Below are 18,978 nucleotides of genomic sequence, written 5' to 3' on the forward strand. Positions count from 1 at the left end.
AACTTCTTGGACTTTTGATGAAAAAACTATTATTAGATAAAGAGTTCTGTACCTATATCAAATATTGGACTCAGACTTTTTTAGATTTTAATAGATATAGTGCATCCTGAGCAGTGGTGTGGGATACATTTAGGCTGCCCGGAGGGGGGAAGTCATACGGTTTGTAGCCCATACACGGAAGAAGCGTAAAATACAGATGGATCAACTGATTAATAAGCTTGCTAAACTTGAAATGGAACATATCCAAATAATTAATAATGGAGCCTTAGAAAATGTATTGGCACAGCATCTCTGTAAAATAGCACTGGCCAAATCTGAAATCAATCAGTATTTTCAAGAGAAGGTGGCCCAGAAATTTCAGACATATCGTAAAGAATTGTATGAATACGGATAGACAACAGGGAGATTATTGGCTCTAAGAACTAGGCAAAAAAATATTAGGAATAATATATTAAAAATGCAAGATAAAAATGGTATAGTGGTATCAATACTGGAAAAGATTATTGAAGTCTTTGAGGAATTTCATACTAAACTATATCAAGCAGATGCCCTGACAGAGGACCATGCAGATACTGATAATAATGCTGCACCACTTCCTAGGGTAAACGATGAAACTTCTCAAGAATTGGAAATTACGTTAGAAGAAGTACAGGAGGCACTGGGGTCTCTTTCATTGGGCAAAGCAGCGGGTCCAGATAAAATACCTATAGAGGTGTATAAAATGCTGTCAGCACAAATATTGTCCCTTCTGCAAGATCTATTTTTGGATATCCAACATCGTGGAGTACCTCCATTGTCATGGCAGGATACAGATGTTATAGTTTTTCTAAAGAAAATTAAACCCCCGGAACTGCCCTCGTCATATCGTCCAATTTCTCTTATGATTGCGGACGCCAAATTATACTCCAAAATTACGGCCACCCGATTACAAAAGACCATAGTTTCACTTATCTCACCATGGCAACATGGATTTGTTCCCGGCCGGGGAACCACAGACCCCACGAGGCGAGTAATATCAATATTGGACATCGCAGAGGTAGAGAAAAGAGCAGTCGCTGTGGTCCTCCTGGACCCTGAGAGAGCCTTTGATCGGGTGGCATGGCGATATTTGTGGGCTAAACTGGCTGAGAGAGGTTTTGGCAAAGGATTTATTCTGTCAATTCAGGCTATATATTATAAACCCCATGCAAGGATTCAAATAATGGGGCATACATCCAGGAGATTGAAGATAGAAAGGGGTACCCATCAAGGCTGTCCCTGCTCCCCAATCCTGTTTACGTTTTATTTGGATCCATTTATTTCTCAAATTTTAACCAATCCGCTAATTAAACCGGTAGTTTCTCATAGATATGAGACAAAAATTCTGGCATATGCTGACGACATTGCCCTATTAACATCAGCTCCACAGGAGGCAATTATAGAAGTAGAAAAGATGGCAGAAAAATTTGGGAGGCGGTCAGGATATCTTTTAAATAAATCAAAGACGCAAGTTATCTGTTCCTCTCATTGTTAGTTACAAGATTCTTGAGTAACTGAGTCAGCAACATATTCAGGGGTTATATTAACATCTAAAATAACCAACCTATGGGCCCTGAATATAGACTAAGTGATGGGCTCAATTAATAGGGAGCTGAGACGGATAGATCATTTACACCTTATAATAATCGGAAGGATGAATGTAATCAAAATGAAAATAATTGCTAAGATTTTATATCTAATCCGGGCTATCCCACTAGAGCTAGCTGCAAGCAAAATACGAAAAATTGAGGGGATGTTCTCTAATTTTATTTGGAGCTATCACAAAATCCGTTGCGCATACAAATATCTGATCCACCCAGTTGACCGGGGGGGCTGGAATGCCCCCAATATTCAGCTGTATTATTGGGCTACCGCTCTTCAACAATTAGGTTCTCTCTTTAGTTGTGAAACTGTGCAAACTGATATGCTAAAAGTACCAACTATTTATAAATTGGCAATAGGGGAAGCTGCAGGAGGAATATTTCAATGTCAAGATGATATGAAAAAATATCAAAAGAAAGGTTATAATTGCATAGAGTGTGCCGTGAATATTTGGAAAAGGATTGAGAAAATGTGTAAAATAAGACGGTATACTAAGTATACATCACTTTGGCAATCTGATTTTTTTACGCCCGACTGTATAAGATGGTATGGCTAGAAAATGGGAACAAGCAGGGATTGTTACACTGGCAGAGGTCTATTCGAATCAGGAATTGATGACGTTTAGTGAGTTGGTTCAAAGGTTCGGTTTACAGCGGGACTCGTGCTTTAAATATTTGCAAATACATAACTGTTTAAGAGGAATCCCTAAAGATAGTATCAATCTGGATCCGATACCAATTCTGCAGATTATGGGTAATTCTAAGAGTAGAATCAAAGATTTCTATCAAGAGCTGCTAAAGTCCATACCCCATGATGTTGAAAAGATAGAGCTAAGTTGGACAAATAAACTAAAAGATGGGTGTCGATATAGACAATGTGTTGGAGGTTGGGAATAAAGTTTTTATGTAATCTAACTTAAAAGCTCAAGAATACAAAACCATGTATAATCTTTACTATACACCTTCCAAACTTTTTAAGTTGGGGAAAAGACAATCTGATGAATGCCCAAGATGCCAATTCAGACCAGCTGATTTGGTACATATGTTTTTCTCATGTGGAAAGCTAGATAGGCTAAAAGAAGGGATTGAGTCTGTTATGCTTCAGACACTGGAGAAAAACATAAAAATTTCCCATACACTGATGATATTGGGATATGATTGCAGGCTGCAGCTTTACTCCGAGGGATTTTGCGTTTTTAATAATATCAATAGCACGCCTTTTGATTGCCACAGTATGGAAGGATCAGGAACCCCCCACATTTCATCAGTGGTTACATAGGTTAATATATATAGGGCGGCAGGAAATTGCCCTCTATAAGTGTAAAGGGATATAAACTATGAAAAAAGGTATAAATATTTGGAAGCCGTTAATTGTCTGGATGGAGGAACAAAATAGACAAGGTGTTGGCAAATGGCATAGTTTGCTTTTCGCTGGTAACTAGATATTTTGGAATAACTGCTCATACTTGATGAAATTCTTAGGGGGGAAAGGGGGAGGGATTGTTTTAGTGCAATATAATATTAAGGTATATGATTGGCTTTGATGAGCTTTATAGCTGCACTATGTTCTTTAGTTCTATGCTTTCCTTTTTTTTCTGTCTTGTTTTTTCTCCTCCCATTTTCAAATACTGTACTGTAATATGTCTGATTAAAAAAAAATTTGATCAGAAATTGCAGGTAGAGAGCTTAATTTATCTACAATAAGTGTGCATAAGCAAATGTATTTGAGTCAGCTGTATTAACTGTGTTATCACAAAATTTCTGTACGTAGGTTATTATGTTCTCCAGTCTAGCGTCTATAGTAGCCGTATACTGTGCAAGAAATTCGAACAGGCCATTTTGTATTTCAAATGTTGTTGACTGGCAGTCCAAAACTTAAACCGTTGCATCTAAAGTGGTGAAAAGACCATTCCACACCTCTTGGGACTTTTCTTGCACAGACGGATAGGGATGATATGCCATATGTTTAAGTCATCATCTATTTCACTGTCAAATTACATTTCCTTTTTGTGAGGAATCACTGAGCGAAGATTTATTAACTCTTTTCAGTCCCAGGGAACTGATGGGCGATGCCTTATTCATTAAGCTGGAAAATGGTAGTTTGACACTTTTTCCTTGTCTTTATTCAGTTGTGGGTAGTTCACCTATTCTTCAAATTGGACTGTGTTTGAAAGCTATAATGTTATCTGTTGCAGGTAGCACAGATGGAAGTGTAGAAGGTTTGGTTAATTGATATTGAGTAGATATGAGATCTTTTGTCCGAGGGAAAGTCTTTGCATGCGTTCATAATGTCTGTGGGCTTGATTTTCTTTTACAAATGCACTTTTTAGTCATTCCTGGATTTTTTATGCACACTGTACACAAGAAGTAAGTGGAACTGTGTCAAATGGAGCTTTAAAACTACTGGATAGTGGTTGTAACACAGACCTCCAGGGAGGTTTATCAGACAGTTATCCGCTTCAAAGTGAGTTGGCAAATATGCATTAACTCTACTGGTTTGTCAAAGTTTATCCAAGTCAGATGGATTTTTTTTTCTTTTCTACTGCTTGTGTTCACTTTAATTCTGTGCAGGCTGCTGTTAATGTGCAGCTGGGCGGTGAAGATGGCAATTTGTGCAGTAAGAGCATTTGGAGAAATGCGCTTGTATTAGCTCTAAAAATAAGGCTCAACGTTGAAAAAGCACAGGAATTTGACTTAAGAGTTCACTAGGTCTCTTCGGAGTTAGTATGACCTAGTCAGGGCGTTTCTACACGTCTCGCAAACTATTTCATGAATCAATGGTAGTCAATGTCAAGTCCGTCTTTATTCGATAATTTCAATCATAAAAGACACAATACAAACCTAAAAGTGTCATAAAATATCATATAGGCATGAGAAGAGATAAGAGAGGAACCGGTTTATTTCATATATACAAGAAACATTTCCACAAAATAAAAGGTATAGTATCCTTATTCATGCCATAAAATCATACATTTCAATGCAAAATGTAAATATCATTTTATCGAGAATTACCTAACATGAATAACAATTTGAGCCATACCAGGCGATGTAATGTTTTTAAGTTTAAAAAGAGTCATAAAACAATTTACACAGAATCCATCATAGACACAAGCCACTCCTAAGGGCATAATTAAGATGAAGGTGCTGGTACTATGAAAGCCTTCAAATTTTTTCTGCGTAATGCCCAGGTCCAGCTAAGAAATGTTGCCATGGCAATTAGTATGTCTTCTCGAGTATTGGTTTTCAAAATACGCAGAGCGGTCTCATAGGATCTGGTGCCAAAATTAGAGCACAACGGCTTAAGCCACCTGTTGCGGGCCAATATATGCACACGAACAGTACATGCGCTCCAGTCTCTACCATGGAGGGGGCACATGGGACAGTAAATATCTAAAACATCATTCCATTTTGTCGTAAAAGATTTAAACGGAAGAGTGCCCACTCTAAATTGGTGATATAGCTTCCTATCACCAGGCCTTGTGATAAAATTCCAATAGGCTCTAGTCTTTTGACCAGCTTATGCTCCATAAAAATGCCGGTTAAGGAGCTGCTATTCACCAATGACATGGTTTTCCTATTGATCATGTCCCAGTAAAGTGCTTTGAACTTGTTTTTGTTAGGAAACGAGTTCCCTATTGGGTCATCCCACAGGTGGCCAAGCCCCATGTCATACAAGCTACCCTTTGTCTTTTGCAACCATGCAATTTCCGAAGACATATCTGCCTTCTTAATATGCATTACTGCATTGGCATTGGATGCTAACTCTGGTGTCGTCCACATCCTTCTCCAGTGGGATATGGGTCTAAATCCCGCATCCTGATCAAACGGAGTACAGCATAAATCCAGTAATAGGGGCTTAATAGGAGTGGATTGAGGCAGGGCTGTTAGTGATCGCAGGAACTTGTTTTGTGCAGTAACTAGGGGAGATAAATTGTCGATTCAACACAGATCTGCACCATAGATTATAGATCCTCTAATTTTCCCATTGTACTTAGCTAGTGCCGGCCCCACCGGTTTAGTGTATGAGAGGTGGTGTTCTTTTAATAGAGCCCCTGCTAGCTGATTGTGCCCGATGACTAGCAGGTCTAGCTGGGGTTGCCAGTTCATCCTCCTACCCATAGTTACTCCTAAGTAAGTAAAGGTATCTGTTTGTTCCAAAGATGCGTTATTCATTACAACTCTGCCCTTGATTATTTTGTGTTTATGCAGCACCATGAACTTTGTCTTATCAACGTTAATTATCAGATCTTGGTCGTTGCAAAACACTGTAAATCTATCCAGGACCCATTGCAGACCAGATTGAGTTTTAGGCAAAATTAGAGTGTCATCTGCAAACATTAAAAGTGGGACCCTAGAACCGGCAAGAGTTGGAGCATCAGAGCGAAAATTGGTGTAATAGGAGATTACCTTATTTATAAATAGGGAAAAAAGGGTAAAAAGGGTTGGAGTGAGGACACACCCTTGCCGCACTCCCCTATTAACTGGGAAGCGATCTGTTAATTCGCCCTGTTGTCCCCACCTTACCTGTGCATAATTTGCTTTATGCAATTTGTTAATAAAACATAAGAGTTCTGGTGGCATCCCAGCCTCCTTTAGAGACTCCTACAGCTTATGACGTGGCACTAAATCGAATGCTGATTTTAAATCAACAAACGCAGTGTAAAGGATCCCCCAGATAGGATCACAGTACTCCAGTAAATCATCATAAATCTAAAGACTTGGTCGATGGTGCTGACATGTGGTCGGAAACCCGCTTGGTAGGTGGACAGTACCTCTTGATCGGTTATCCATTCATTTACTCTACTTAACACCAGTCTAGCCACGATTTTTTGCAGGGTATCAATTAGGCTTATCGGCCTATAGTTGCATGGACTGGCGCGGTCCCCTTTTTTATATATTGGGATAATTTCCGCACCACACCAAGTTTCAGGAATTGGAGCACCTCTGGCCAAGGCGTTTATGATAATATGAAGATATTTGACCCAGTTCTTCCTATCATGTTTGTATTTGTCGTCTGGGATGCAGTCCGGGCCGTGGGGCCTTCCTGCTGGAATGCAATCCAAAGCTCTTTCTATCTCCCCGTTGCCAAAGGTTAGGACGGCATCAGTAGTAGGCTCACAGTAAACAGTTAGGGCATTTGTCGGGGTAGCAAATTGGGCCTGGTAATGTGAGACCCAGAGATCAGGTGGAAAATTATTAGCTGGTATAGGCTCTGATTCCCCGTAACCCCATTTAATGAGTGGCCAAAATTTGAGCCAATTCTTCCCGTTGCTAGCATTAGTTAGTTCTGCCCATCTTTTCTCATAAAAATTCCTATTGGCCCTATATTTTATAATTTACCCTTGCATTTTACACCTCCTGTAGATTTCCCGACTTAATCGCTTGTGAGAGTTGCCTAAATGCAGCCCGACATGCATCGTCGTACCATTTGGCTGATTGTTTTATAATTAGCCTTGGCACTCTCTTACTAGTTGTAAAGAAGGTTTTCAGTTTCGCAAAGAAGTTCTCATGTACCTTCATTAGGCTTGAGAAGGAGACAGCATGGGAATCTAGAGAAGGAAGAATCGATAATGTTTCTGCTGTAGTTTCCTTAATCTGGGTTAGGGTAGTTTCATCTTCTAATACCACTACCCATTTCAGCCGCCTGCAATTTATTGGACATAATTACATCTTCGGTCAGCACTTCCTGGGGAGACTTCTGTCTACCCGTCCCTTCGCTGCTAATGTTAGCAGCAATGGGTCGTGGTCGCTCTCCGGTCTATGCTGGACCAACTTCATCCAAAAGTCTTGGCCACAGCACTAAGCTAATGAGAAAATAATCAATTCTACTATTACTTATCCCATTACTGAAAGTGTTGGTACCTTCCCTGTCCGAGGGTGATCTCCCATTGATTGCCCTGAGGCCCCTCCCGGGGGTTAAACATTTAAGGTTTAACGCCGCCTCTGTCCATTTATTAATAGGCGGCAGCAATAAAGATGGTACTCCCCAAATTGAATCCTCCTCCACACTGAGATTGTAATCATCGTGGCCAAGAGGCTCAAATGTGCAATTTAGATCACCCGCGATTACCAATAGAGGGCCTTCCAAATCATTTATAATAGTGTCCAAAAAGACAGTGGTTGGTGATGCTTTCCTGCCCGCTAGCCTTCTCGCATGAACATTAAGCAGTATGAAATCTGGCTGACACTCTGATTGAACCTTTAGGGCCAGAATATCCGGGCTATCAGTTGTTATCTCTTCAATTTGGAAAGACGTCTGTTGCCTAACCCAGGTAATCAAACCCCCACTAGGTCTCCCCATGTGGTTTACAATTGCCGCTTTACCAAACGCCAGATAACATGGGCGGTATATCTTAGTCACCGACCATGCCTCCTGAAAGGCAATAAAGTCAAACCCCTCAATATAATTTGACCAATCAGATGATGTTATTTTGGAGGGTAGGCCAGCAATATTCCATGATAACAAGGTGATTGAGGAGGGCAATAGACCATCGGGATTTGCCAAAGTTATTTGTGTCTCAGAGCTCGCCTGTTGTTTAGCCACCGTTTGATGGGGTACTATGTTAAGGGCTAGAGGGGAAGGTAAATGACTATCTGTATTTGTTATTAAACTAGGGGTGGGTAGTCATTATTGAACAATTTTACTTTACAGTGAAACTGCAGTGTGGCTATCAGAGTCTTATTGTGCACTAAAAGGATTGACCTATACAGTAATCCTACAGGCAAGGAGAACTCTACGTCACTTGTGCTAGGACACAAGCTATACTGACCCCTCCCTCGCCTGCTACTTAGCCTGATGCGAGTGCGCCGCCCTCCTCAACCTGTCTGCACAACCCTCTTATCACTCTACTTCTTGGGCAGCTAGAGGGCCACGTGCGAGGATACTATTTTTTCTCAGGAGAGGGGGCAGGTTGGGGGGAGGAGGGAGGTCAGCACACCAGATTTGAAGTCAGCTTGCGGGATTTGGTTTGAGCATGACAGCCGCTTCTGCGCCTGTGGACATGTCTCCTGTTCTCTCTCCGCAGTGTCGTCAGCAGTATCAGTGGCACAACACTGCTCATGCACTGTTGAAACTCTGCTCTGGTTCTGCCCAGCCTGCTTCTGAATCGGTGTGATCTTTTGGACAGAATGCCCCCACCGCTTGCCACAGTAAGCTTGAGAACCAGGCCTCTTAATCTGTAGTTCTCTTCCAGGGGATCCTCATCAATAGTCTGAATATACCCGCCCATGTGTGGGGACCCCGGAAATAATCTAAAAATTATATATGGAAATCATATATATCTAGCTCCACATATATGTATGTACATATATCATTTTTCCTCACACCTATGCAGCCCCAATACTGAGGCTAAACAATGTAGTTATCCATAAAAAGACTGTAATTGCAAGTATATAAAAAGCACACATTAGGTCAAATAGCACTTGAACTCTGTGTTTTAATGAGCCAAACACTCATATATTGTGAAAATTGCAAATAAACTAGACATTGTTAGCCCACAGGCTGCATTGTAAAGCAATAGCATAGAAAATTAAAGCATTTTCAACAAAAACTGGCACCGTTCCTTTAAGGCAGCCACGACCCCTGACTTTCAATCATGCCTCACGGGTGACAGTTAGGTCAGTTGTTCTTTCCAGCTCCTTCAGTCAGGACCCTGGTTTTACAGCTCCTACCTTTTTTGACTTTCTGTCAAAAATATCTTGATATTCTTCAACTTTTTCACTTTCACTCAACGTCTTTTGACTTTAGAGTACTGGTGCTGCCTTTTTCGTTTTTCAAAAAAGGTTTATTTTAGTCAAAATGCCTTCACTTTACGATCCTTGCCCCTCCTGTGGCAAAAAGGCCAGGACTGACACGCACCCTGTGTGTATCCTCTGTCTCCCTGAGACACATTCTGCAGACGGCTGTCAACACTGTAAGAACTTATCAAGGAGAACCCTCAAGGACGGAGAGAGAATCCGAATTTATGGCCTCTCTGAAAGAGGTAGGTTTCCTAAAAGGCAGCAGAAGAGGAGAACACGGTCGACATCGAGAGAAGTCCCGACCTGTTCTCCGTCTGCTTTGCGATCGGCGTCGAAGCTGCCTGCGACGACTAAGACATCTTCGAAGACAGCTCATCATTCTTCGATGGCGAAGACTTCGAAGTCGAGAGCTCATGTACCTCCGTTGACGTCAACCAGGTGGCGTTCAACGTCGAGAGGCAGACCTCCGTCGTCGCCAGGTGGGCATACGACGTCAAGGCTGATCACTCCGTCGTCGCCACAGCGATCGACGTCGAGGCACAGTGCTCGGTCGTCGCACCAGCGATCGACGTCGAGGTCACAGCGCTCCGTCGACGCACCGCCGTTTGACGTCGAGGCACAGGCGATCGACGTCGAGACACACTTCGTCGACACCTTATCACCGGCATTTGACATCGAGACACACTTCGTCTACGCCTCTTCACCGGCGTTCGACGTCGAAGCAAGTTGCTCCGTCGGCGTCCCAACGGCGTTCGACGTCGAGCCATAGGTCTCCGCCAAGGATGGTGCATCAGTCTTCGGCGTCGACACACCAGCCGTCACCTTCAGTGTCGAGACAGACGTCCGTCGACGCAGAAGACCCCTATAAGGACGTCGTCGAGTTTGCGAACTCCGTCACCTGGTCACCGGCCAGCGTCGAAGCAGAGGTCTCCAAAGTCGACGCTGAGAAAGGAAGCGGCATTGGCGTCGGAGAGGCATTCCAAGTCAAGGGGACGTTCTCCCGTACGCTCGAGCCCACCTTCTAAAAAGAAGAGATTTTCTTCAGGGCAGTCTCCGCCAAGACAACACGCATCACAGAGTCTCTCCAGATCTCGCTCTAGATGTCCTTCAGGAGAGGTCTCTCCTCCAGTGAGCCTATCGTCATCTCCCTCAGGCTCTCATATCTCTCACCGCGGATCAGCATCTGAGTACTCGGATTTGGTAATCTCTTCTTCTGACAGTGGAGTGTCAGGACATTCACCTGCAAGATCACTGCATGAAGAGATTAACCCATCTCCTCCAGCACATTCCCTGGAGAGGAGAGAAAGGCAGAAGTCGCCTTCCATCAGGTTGTCACCTAGGTGGTACTGGCCATTTCATCACTGGGCCCCCGACAAAGATACAGCAGCTCGGTTAACACAGCAGGCGGATCGGGATCGACCTCCTTCCAGGCCCAGAGAGCGAACGCGCACCCCGAAGCTCTCAAGCAGGCGGAGATCTAGGTCAAGGAGCAGGAGAAGGGAGCACAGATCTCCTACTTCTTCCTCATCGTCTACTCGCTCACATAGAGACTATTCTCCAACACTGACAGACAGTCCACCATCGAGAATCTCTCCAGTGGACGACATCTTCACTTTCCAGGGCATTTTAAGCAGAGGGGCACTTAAGCTGGGGATTCCCATGACAGCTCGCCAGACCAAGTCTGCAGTGATTTTCGAAACACTGCATCACAAGACAGCAGCCAAACCTCTGCTTCGCCTTGGTTTCAGGGATCATAGAACCAGTCATGGACGTATTCCTCACGCCTGTGACCATAAAATCAGTACCAGCGAGGATTCCTAAAAAAGATCGTTCGCCAGAGCAGGATCCACTATTCCTCAGAGCCAACCCTCCCCCGGATTCGGTGATTATCACAGCTGCAAGAAAGACCCATGACGTGGCATCTTCCTCCACTGTACCACCAGACGAGGAGAGCAAGATGCAAGACTCCTGGGGACGAAGGGTATGCGTCACCTCTGCCTCCTTGCTGAAGGTTTCCAATGCGGTGGCGCTATTGGGCCGCTATGATAGATCCCTGTGGGATTCCCTACAGCGCTTAATTGAAAAACTCCCTCAAGAAGATCGCAGGGATTTTGAAACAAGCACTGGCGTTGCCAATAGGTTTCGCATTTGGAAAGTTGGAGCTATTGGTTTTGTAAATGACATTTTATATTTATATATCGTTATTGGCATTGTCAATAACAATATATAAATATAAAATGTCATTTACAAAACCAATAGCTCCAACTTTCCAAATGCGAAACCTATTGGCAACGCCAGTGCTTGTTTACTTGGGTACTTTCAGTCCAGGAGTCTACCTACCCGGTGCTTTTCGATGTCATGTCACTTACACCCTTCACAACCAATGGCAGGTCGGCACGCTGCTGTGGACACGCGGGGAAAGCAAGCGTTAGGGAAAGCATTGTTCATTCGTTGCTTGGCCTCTGTGCTGGAAGCCTGCATACTGGGTGTGTCTTTAAGTGCTCGCTTGGAATGGGTGGAGGGCCGGGGCTGTCTGAGGGGCAGGCAGGGGATTCACACTGGGTAATGTTTCTTTTCTTTTATATGGCACACGTGTAGTCCGACAGTAGACACTGTCAACTATGTGCATTTAGAGTCGAAATAATTGAATCAGGACGCTTCATCAGGGGTAATAAGCGCTATATAAATAAATAAATTGCCTTGCACTCGTGCCTTCGTCACAGAAGTGCTCTATGGATGAAGGAAGGTTGTGAGTGAAGTGTTTGGTGACCCGCAGAGCAAGAGCGGCATGGCCGGGAGAGGCGCGAGATGTAAAAACAAGAGCCTGTGGGTTGTGTCGCTACATTTTCTGAGATACCTGATGTGTGTCAGCCTATGTATCTCGCATGCATTACCCAAAGGTTACAACACGGGTGTTAATTCTGTGACCAATGCAAACTCCCAATGTGGGCAGCATTTGCCCAGGTGCTGAGTTCACAAGTTTCCGATTCCGCGCTATTGGCTCTTGTGTTTTTGACGGGGAAAAACAACTGAGAATCTTTATTGTCAAATAGCTAAATTTTTTGATTGAGTCCTCTAAATGCACATGGACATTCCAGAACCTGCAAATTGGAGCACCCCTCTGATTTCCAGATCACACAAATCGTGATGTTGTGGTTATTACTGAACCAGATTCTTAGCAAGTTGGACCTGCCAGAAAACATCAGGGAAACAACTGCAAGTTGCGATTTGCCAAAGGCATATGTGAAATCAGCTCGTGGGCAAATACCACCGGATTTGAAACTTTGCGCCGGAAACGGAACACCAAAGGGGAAGATTTGCAAGCCCCGTGCGCCACTTTTGCGTCACTTTTAACTTGTGAAAAGTGACGCAAAAGTGGCGCAAGGGTTTTTAAATCTGCCCCCAAGATTGTAATCCGGGTCTAAGTGCGGATTGCTGTGTGGCTTTAAAGGACCTGAGAACCAGCCCTAAAAGGTGCCGTGGTCGTTTTCTGTTCTCTCGTGCGAAGGTAAAGGATTTGTTGCACGCACATGTGCACTTGGTTATGCAGGATATGTTCTAATTGGATTAAACACACATGTAACCGAGAAACAGACAGACACAACAGGAATTAGGAGCACTGTAGGATACACACAACAGAGAACTAGAAATACGGCGTTGTACTCATAAAAAACACAGGAACGTGGTAGTAGACACACAACAAAGTAACAAGACACATAGACAGCAGTAAAACGTATACAGAGAAGGGAAACACATGTACAAAAACACGGAGTTCATTATGCACACACATGTGCTATGTAGACACTGCAGAGGCAACAGAAAAAGCACCCATTAAATTAAAAGGAGGGACACGCGAAAATAAAATTATTCAGAAAAGAAACAGACCCAGGTGCGAGTTGATACGAATCAGATGTACTGAAACACACAGGACTAGACACACACTTATGTTATGAATAAATGCACAGCTATCAGCCCGCCGAGAACTGTGCATACAACAGAGAAATGGACATACACATAGTTGGATACGCACACAACTAACGTGTAGTGACTGCACACAGAGCAGAATAAACACTGATAAAAGTGCCCCGACATATACACGCAAATGATTTAGTCCCTCATGCAACAGAGATGGACACGCTGTCAAATGTGTATAACACAAAACACGTGTCCGCCATATTTCAATGTAAACAAGAGAACATTACAAGCAAACACATTTCAAAAGCAAACGTTACATTATATGAGGCAAAAGTGGCAATCGTGAGCAAACAAAATACAAGAGGAGCAAACGGTGCAATACAGTAGGAACAAGAAACACCGACAACAAGCAGAAGTGGCATAAACAAAGCAATTAGACATGATATTTGAGCCGAGACAATGCAAATGCAGAGGAACCCGGTACATGGAAACAAGGATAATACTGCAATGAATGGTAAACATTCCAACAACAAGAAATAACGCACTGGGAAGGCACTTCCATAGTCAGGGGAAGGCACCTCCACGGGCAGGGGGTTGTTGGGAGGGGGGAGGGTGCCTACAGGAGAGACCTTGGTAGCATGCAGGGGCCTTTCATCATCCGGAGGTATTTTGGGTTGGGGGGCAGGGAGGCGGGCACTGTGAGAACAGGGAGGGGGTCGGCGAGGTCTGTTCCAAGAGGGGACAAAAAAAACAAGTAGCCCAGTGCAAAGTGCATGACACGCTGATCTGCTAAGCCAGTTCGACTGCAACACAGAGAAAAAACAGAAAGATAAGAGAAGTTCGGGTTTCCGAGCATGTTATCAGATTAATGTGAAGCGTTTTAAGGCTGAGATTGGGAATAGGCACTTTTAGAAGATGGCTTCCATAGTACCGCTCCTTCCAGTGGACGAGTGACCCGTGCTAGCCAGGTCCTCGGCATGTGGAATTCACGGTAAAAGCATGTCAGAACTGAAGTTAGTGCCACTTCGAATACAGCTTTGTTAGGGACGGCATCTCTCAAAGATGCTCAGCCAGATGCGTGGAGGGAAGCCGGATGGGGGCGGGAGAGCCTGGTGGGGGGGCGGGAATGCAGGCGGATTAGGGAGATGCGCGTGCTTGTGTGGTCACGTGACCCGCTTTTGTGGCCACGTGACCTCACATGCACTTGGAAGAAACCGCAGTGGTTTCACTAGTCGATTGAGCCCTTGAATTTTCGCCTATTACATTCGCAAGCGAATGATAATAGGCGAAACCTAAAAATCCTTTCGGAGGGCAGCCAGGTTTCCAATCAGATCATTAGCACTGCAGCGGACGAAGCTACCCTGTCGGCGCATGGATATGCTCACGAGGTATGCGCAAGGAGGTCTTCTTGGTTGCGCTTTACCGCCCTAAAGCCAGAAGCTCAGACACGAATCATAAACCTGCCTTTCTCTGGATCATCTTTATTCGGCTCACACACCGATGAGGAAATGCAGCGTATGAAGACGGAATTGGACACTTTAAAAGCCGTGGAGCTTGAAAAGAAAAAAGAATTCCGTAAAAGGTTCCGCCCCTACAATAAGCCATCTTCCCAACAGAGGGTTCAAACCCCTAGTGGCAGAAGGGTCAAAACCAACAGGGGCCGCAAAAATCCCAATACAGAGGCAGGCGCTCCTCAAGAGGCGGAGGAAATCAGCGTCAAGGCAACAATTCCAACAAGGCGCAATCCAAACCATGAGTTCTTCCTTCCCCCAGCGCCGTTGACCACTCCAGTGGGGGGAACCATCGCGTATCATATGGAAGACTGGCGTGCCATTACAAAAGATTGCTGAGTGTTAGCTACGCTTCAGAATGGTTACTCTCTTCGGTTTCAACATCAACCTCCCTCTATCCCTCCACTGCCAACATCGAGTCATCAGTTAAAACTCCCGCAAAAAGAGGTAGCCACCCTTCTCGCAAAGTCAGCTATCGAGAGGGTACCGAGATCTCAAAGAGGGAAAGGAGTTTATTCAAGATACTTTCTGGTCAAGAAAGCAGAGTAAAGACCCATTCTGGACTTAGTGACATTCAATCTTTATGTCAAAAAAGAAAAGTTTTGCATGTTGGCGCTTCATCAAATATATCCACATCTCAGGCAGGGTGATTGGATGTGTTCGCTGGACCTACAAGATGCAAACTTTCATGTACCAATAGCTCACAGTCACAGGAAATTCCTCCGCTTCCGGGTGGGGACCTCTCATTACCAGTTCAAAGCCCTCCCATTCGGGTTGAAGTCAGCTCCCAGAGTGTTCATAAAGTGCATCGCAGTGGTAGCAGCCGCTCTATGCCGCAGGGGTATCTTCGTGTACCCATATCTGGCCGACTGGCTGTTGAAGGGTCCTTCCCCAGACAGTGTAAGGAACCACTTTCTGAACTGCATCGATTTATGCTATCGGTTGGGTCTGCATGTGAATTTCAACAAGTCAGCTTCACAGCCGACGCAGCAAATACATTTCCTAGGAGCTCTGCTAGACTCCGAGGCAGTAAATGTATTTCCTTCGGTGGACAGTGTTCCATCACTCAGAAATGCCAACTGGTTCTACGAAACAAGGATCTGACGGTGCGAAGGATTGCCTCCCTGCTAGGGTCGATGGAATCCTGCATTTTTCTGGTCCCCAATGCCAGACTACGGATGCGTCCTCTCCAGCAGGAACTGGAGGACAAGTGGGACATCAATGTAGGTGAAGTGCGTGAAAACCGCGTGCAAGTGAAAATAAAATTAAAGATACTCACTAAGAAACTCAGCTGGGTTCCCTAGTAAATATGTAGCCTTAGCAATTCCGGTATGGTGCACAATGACTGTCCTATTGGCTTCTGGGTCTTTTTTCATTGAAGTCAAATGTCCTTGTTCCTGCGGGCGCTGGTTAGCAGTCACCGCAGTCTGTGTGGGATTCATTTCAACCACGGAGGACGGACGGAAGCAGCTCCTCCGCAAAGACCCTTGACTGCACATAAAAGAATCCCACACAGACTGCGGTGACTGCTAACCAGCGCCCGCAGGAACAGGGACATGTTTTTATATACTTGAAAATACAGTCTTTTTATCGATAACTACATTGTTTAGCCTCAGTATTGGGGCTGCATTGGTGTGAGAAAAAATGATATATGTACATACATATATATGGAGCTAGATATAAATGATTTCCATATATAATTTCTTGATTATTTCCGGGGTCCCCGCACATGGGCGGGAATATTCAGTGCTTATGACTTTGATGAGGATACCCCTGGAAGAGAACTAGGATTACAGGTAAGTAACTTATCCTTGCGGTAGGCGCTCCACCAGCCTTTGGTAGAGCCAATGTGGGTTGTCGCTGTAGTCACAGGTGCTACCAGTGGCCTTTTTAATGCCTTGGGTCCTAGCTGTTGTAGCCTACATGGCCTATCGGCTGCAAATTTGTTGTTGTCACGCTCTAGCTTCAGATGCCTAATCGTGGCAGGGACCCTTCAGCCCCCCAAGTCCACTGTTTGGTACTGGAGTCTATGTGGGTGCAGGAATAGTTTTGGCGTGGTGACCCTCTCTGGGCTGTTCTAGTGAGTGGTCTCTGATCTGGCTCCTGTCCCCAAGCTATATTGGCGTTTATGGCAAATGTTTCTGTTAATGCCATCTGTGCTCTGGGTGAAGCTCATCCACTTACATATTCACATTGCAAGGTTGTGCAGATTTCCAATCAAAAAAGGAGGTTTTAGTTGATGGGATGGCACTGCTCATCAAACCCACCTCCACTAATAGGATACAATGCCACATAATCTATACAGTGTGTGAATTTTGAATAAGTACACACTGCAAAAGACACCTGTAACAATAGTGTTGCATCCTGTAACCCTTTGAGATTCATATGCGGCCACACTACCTCCCTAGTTAAACAGAGGTGTTAGTACTCATTTAGAAGCATTGGTTTTTGGAGATATCAAGAAAAGAATGGAAGTGACACTTTTATGGTCAGCGTCAAAGTAAGTCATATTGCCTCTGTTCGATACCCAGTGTTATAACTTTAAAGTCAAGGATCAATTCCAGTCACAACTACTAGTTAGTAGAATAATGCATCGCATGTAGATTTAAAAGATTTGCAAACCGTGAAACTTTTATTACAGGTAAGTAACTACTTTCTTCTTTGGGTCAGTTATCAATTTCGAAGGAGGGAACTTAAATGTTGAAATGGGGCACATCTAATGGTAGTTAAGATTTTGAAAATGTTTAAGGTAAAACAAAAAGGAAGACTTCATGTTTTGTTTTGTATAATATCCTTAATGTTATTATACTTTCATTACAGGATATTGCTCTGATTTTGCCAAGTTCTCTAGATGGACCTACTTCTGAACCAGACCAGCTTTCAAACTCCCTGCCAAGTCGGGAACTGATGCCTTCCATCTCCGACTCCTTGATGGAGACAGTGTCCAACAGCGAGAGCAGCTATGCCTCTTTACTCACTTGCATTCGAACAATGATGTTCTTATCTGAACACGACTATGGCTTCTACCATATAAAGAGGTACAGATTTTGAAAATGTGTGCTTTTTCAAATCATTGTAATAAAGCTGTTATTAACTGTCCTTGGAAAATGGTGGGGCTTTCTTAGTTCATTATGTGTGTCAATGCATAGTACATTAAAATGATTATGTAATTTTAGAAACTCCCAAAAATAGTGAATAAAAGTCCCATTCTCTTTGCTCCTGTTCATTCAAATGTTTTTTTATGTTGTTGCTGCCCACGGAAAAGGCAAACACCTTATAAGGAATCTATGAACATTACCCATCTTATCCAAAAAGAATGAAAAGTTGTTGTCTGAGCACGTCATGAATGCATGTCCAAATTTGGACCTTCCCATAAATGCATTGGCTGTAGCATTTAGGGATTTTCATAGTTTGTATAGTAGCTTTTTGACAAAGCATAATTTCAAAATGTTTCCTTACTTTATTTTTCCTCTACTGCTAAATATATGTAAAAATTGCACATCTATAAGTGGAAAACCGGGCGTGACTTTCAACAGTGTTTTGTCCCCCCTACATAAAGAGACATATGGCATACATGTAATGGCTTTCTGCCTAGTTCTGTATGAATTGCACATTTAATCTCATCATGATCCATATTTTTGGTCTGCTGCAAACTTGAGCATTCAGAGCTTGTCCTGGCCCAGCTACCTGTGTGGGACATTGAGTACATAGGTTATGGCCTGCTTTACCTATGATGTAATCTGTGAGGTAAACGGGGAGTTTGTTTCCAACTGAAATTACAACCAAAAATGTTGGTAGTTTTTTCTATGTAACAATAATGTCCCTTTATGGTATTGTTTCTCAGTACATTTCCCGGCTTCGTAATATACTTTATCCTTTAGGGGCTCTCCATTTATAATCATAAGCACTCAATTATCCCACCAACACGCATGATAATTGAGACCTTTACTTTGCATTTCCCCTAAGGAAAACTATAAAAACGACTTCAAGTACAATAATGCACAGGCACATATGGTAGATGTAGGAAACTGGGTTTTTGTTGCAGTAGTCCTTCTACTTTTTGCCTGGTATTTGATGCAACTTTCACTGAAGTGCCCTGGCTTCCTGCTAACCAGGTCCCCAGTGCTAGTGTTATTTCCCCCAAAGCGCCTAGGGTATAGGTACTAAAGAGGGACCCTAAGAGCTGCAGCATA

The 18,978-nt window shown here is 43.6% G+C and overlaps 1 protein-coding gene across 2 annotated transcripts in view; it reads left to right on the forward strand.

The window, feature by feature from the left end:
- VIRMA (vir like m6A methyltransferase associated) overlaps window positions 1–18,978 on the forward strand; it is a 731,013-nt gene that overhangs the window by 395,341 nt on the left and 316,694 nt on the right. For both annotated transcript variants that reach the window (XM_078687022.1, XM_078687023.1), the window contains exon 17: window positions 17,606–17,823. In XM_078687022.1, the coding sequence (XP_078543148.1) occupies window positions 17,606–17,823 (218 nt within the window). The remainder of the gene's footprint in view (window positions 1–17,605; window positions 17,824–18,978) is intronic.

Source organism: Lissotriton helveticus, chromosome 4_1 (assembly GCF_964261635.1).
Source record: "Lissotriton helveticus chromosome 4_1, aLisHel1.1, whole genome shotgun sequence".
NCBI classification, from domain to species: Eukaryota; Metazoa; Chordata; class Amphibia; order Caudata; family Salamandridae; genus Lissotriton; species Lissotriton helveticus.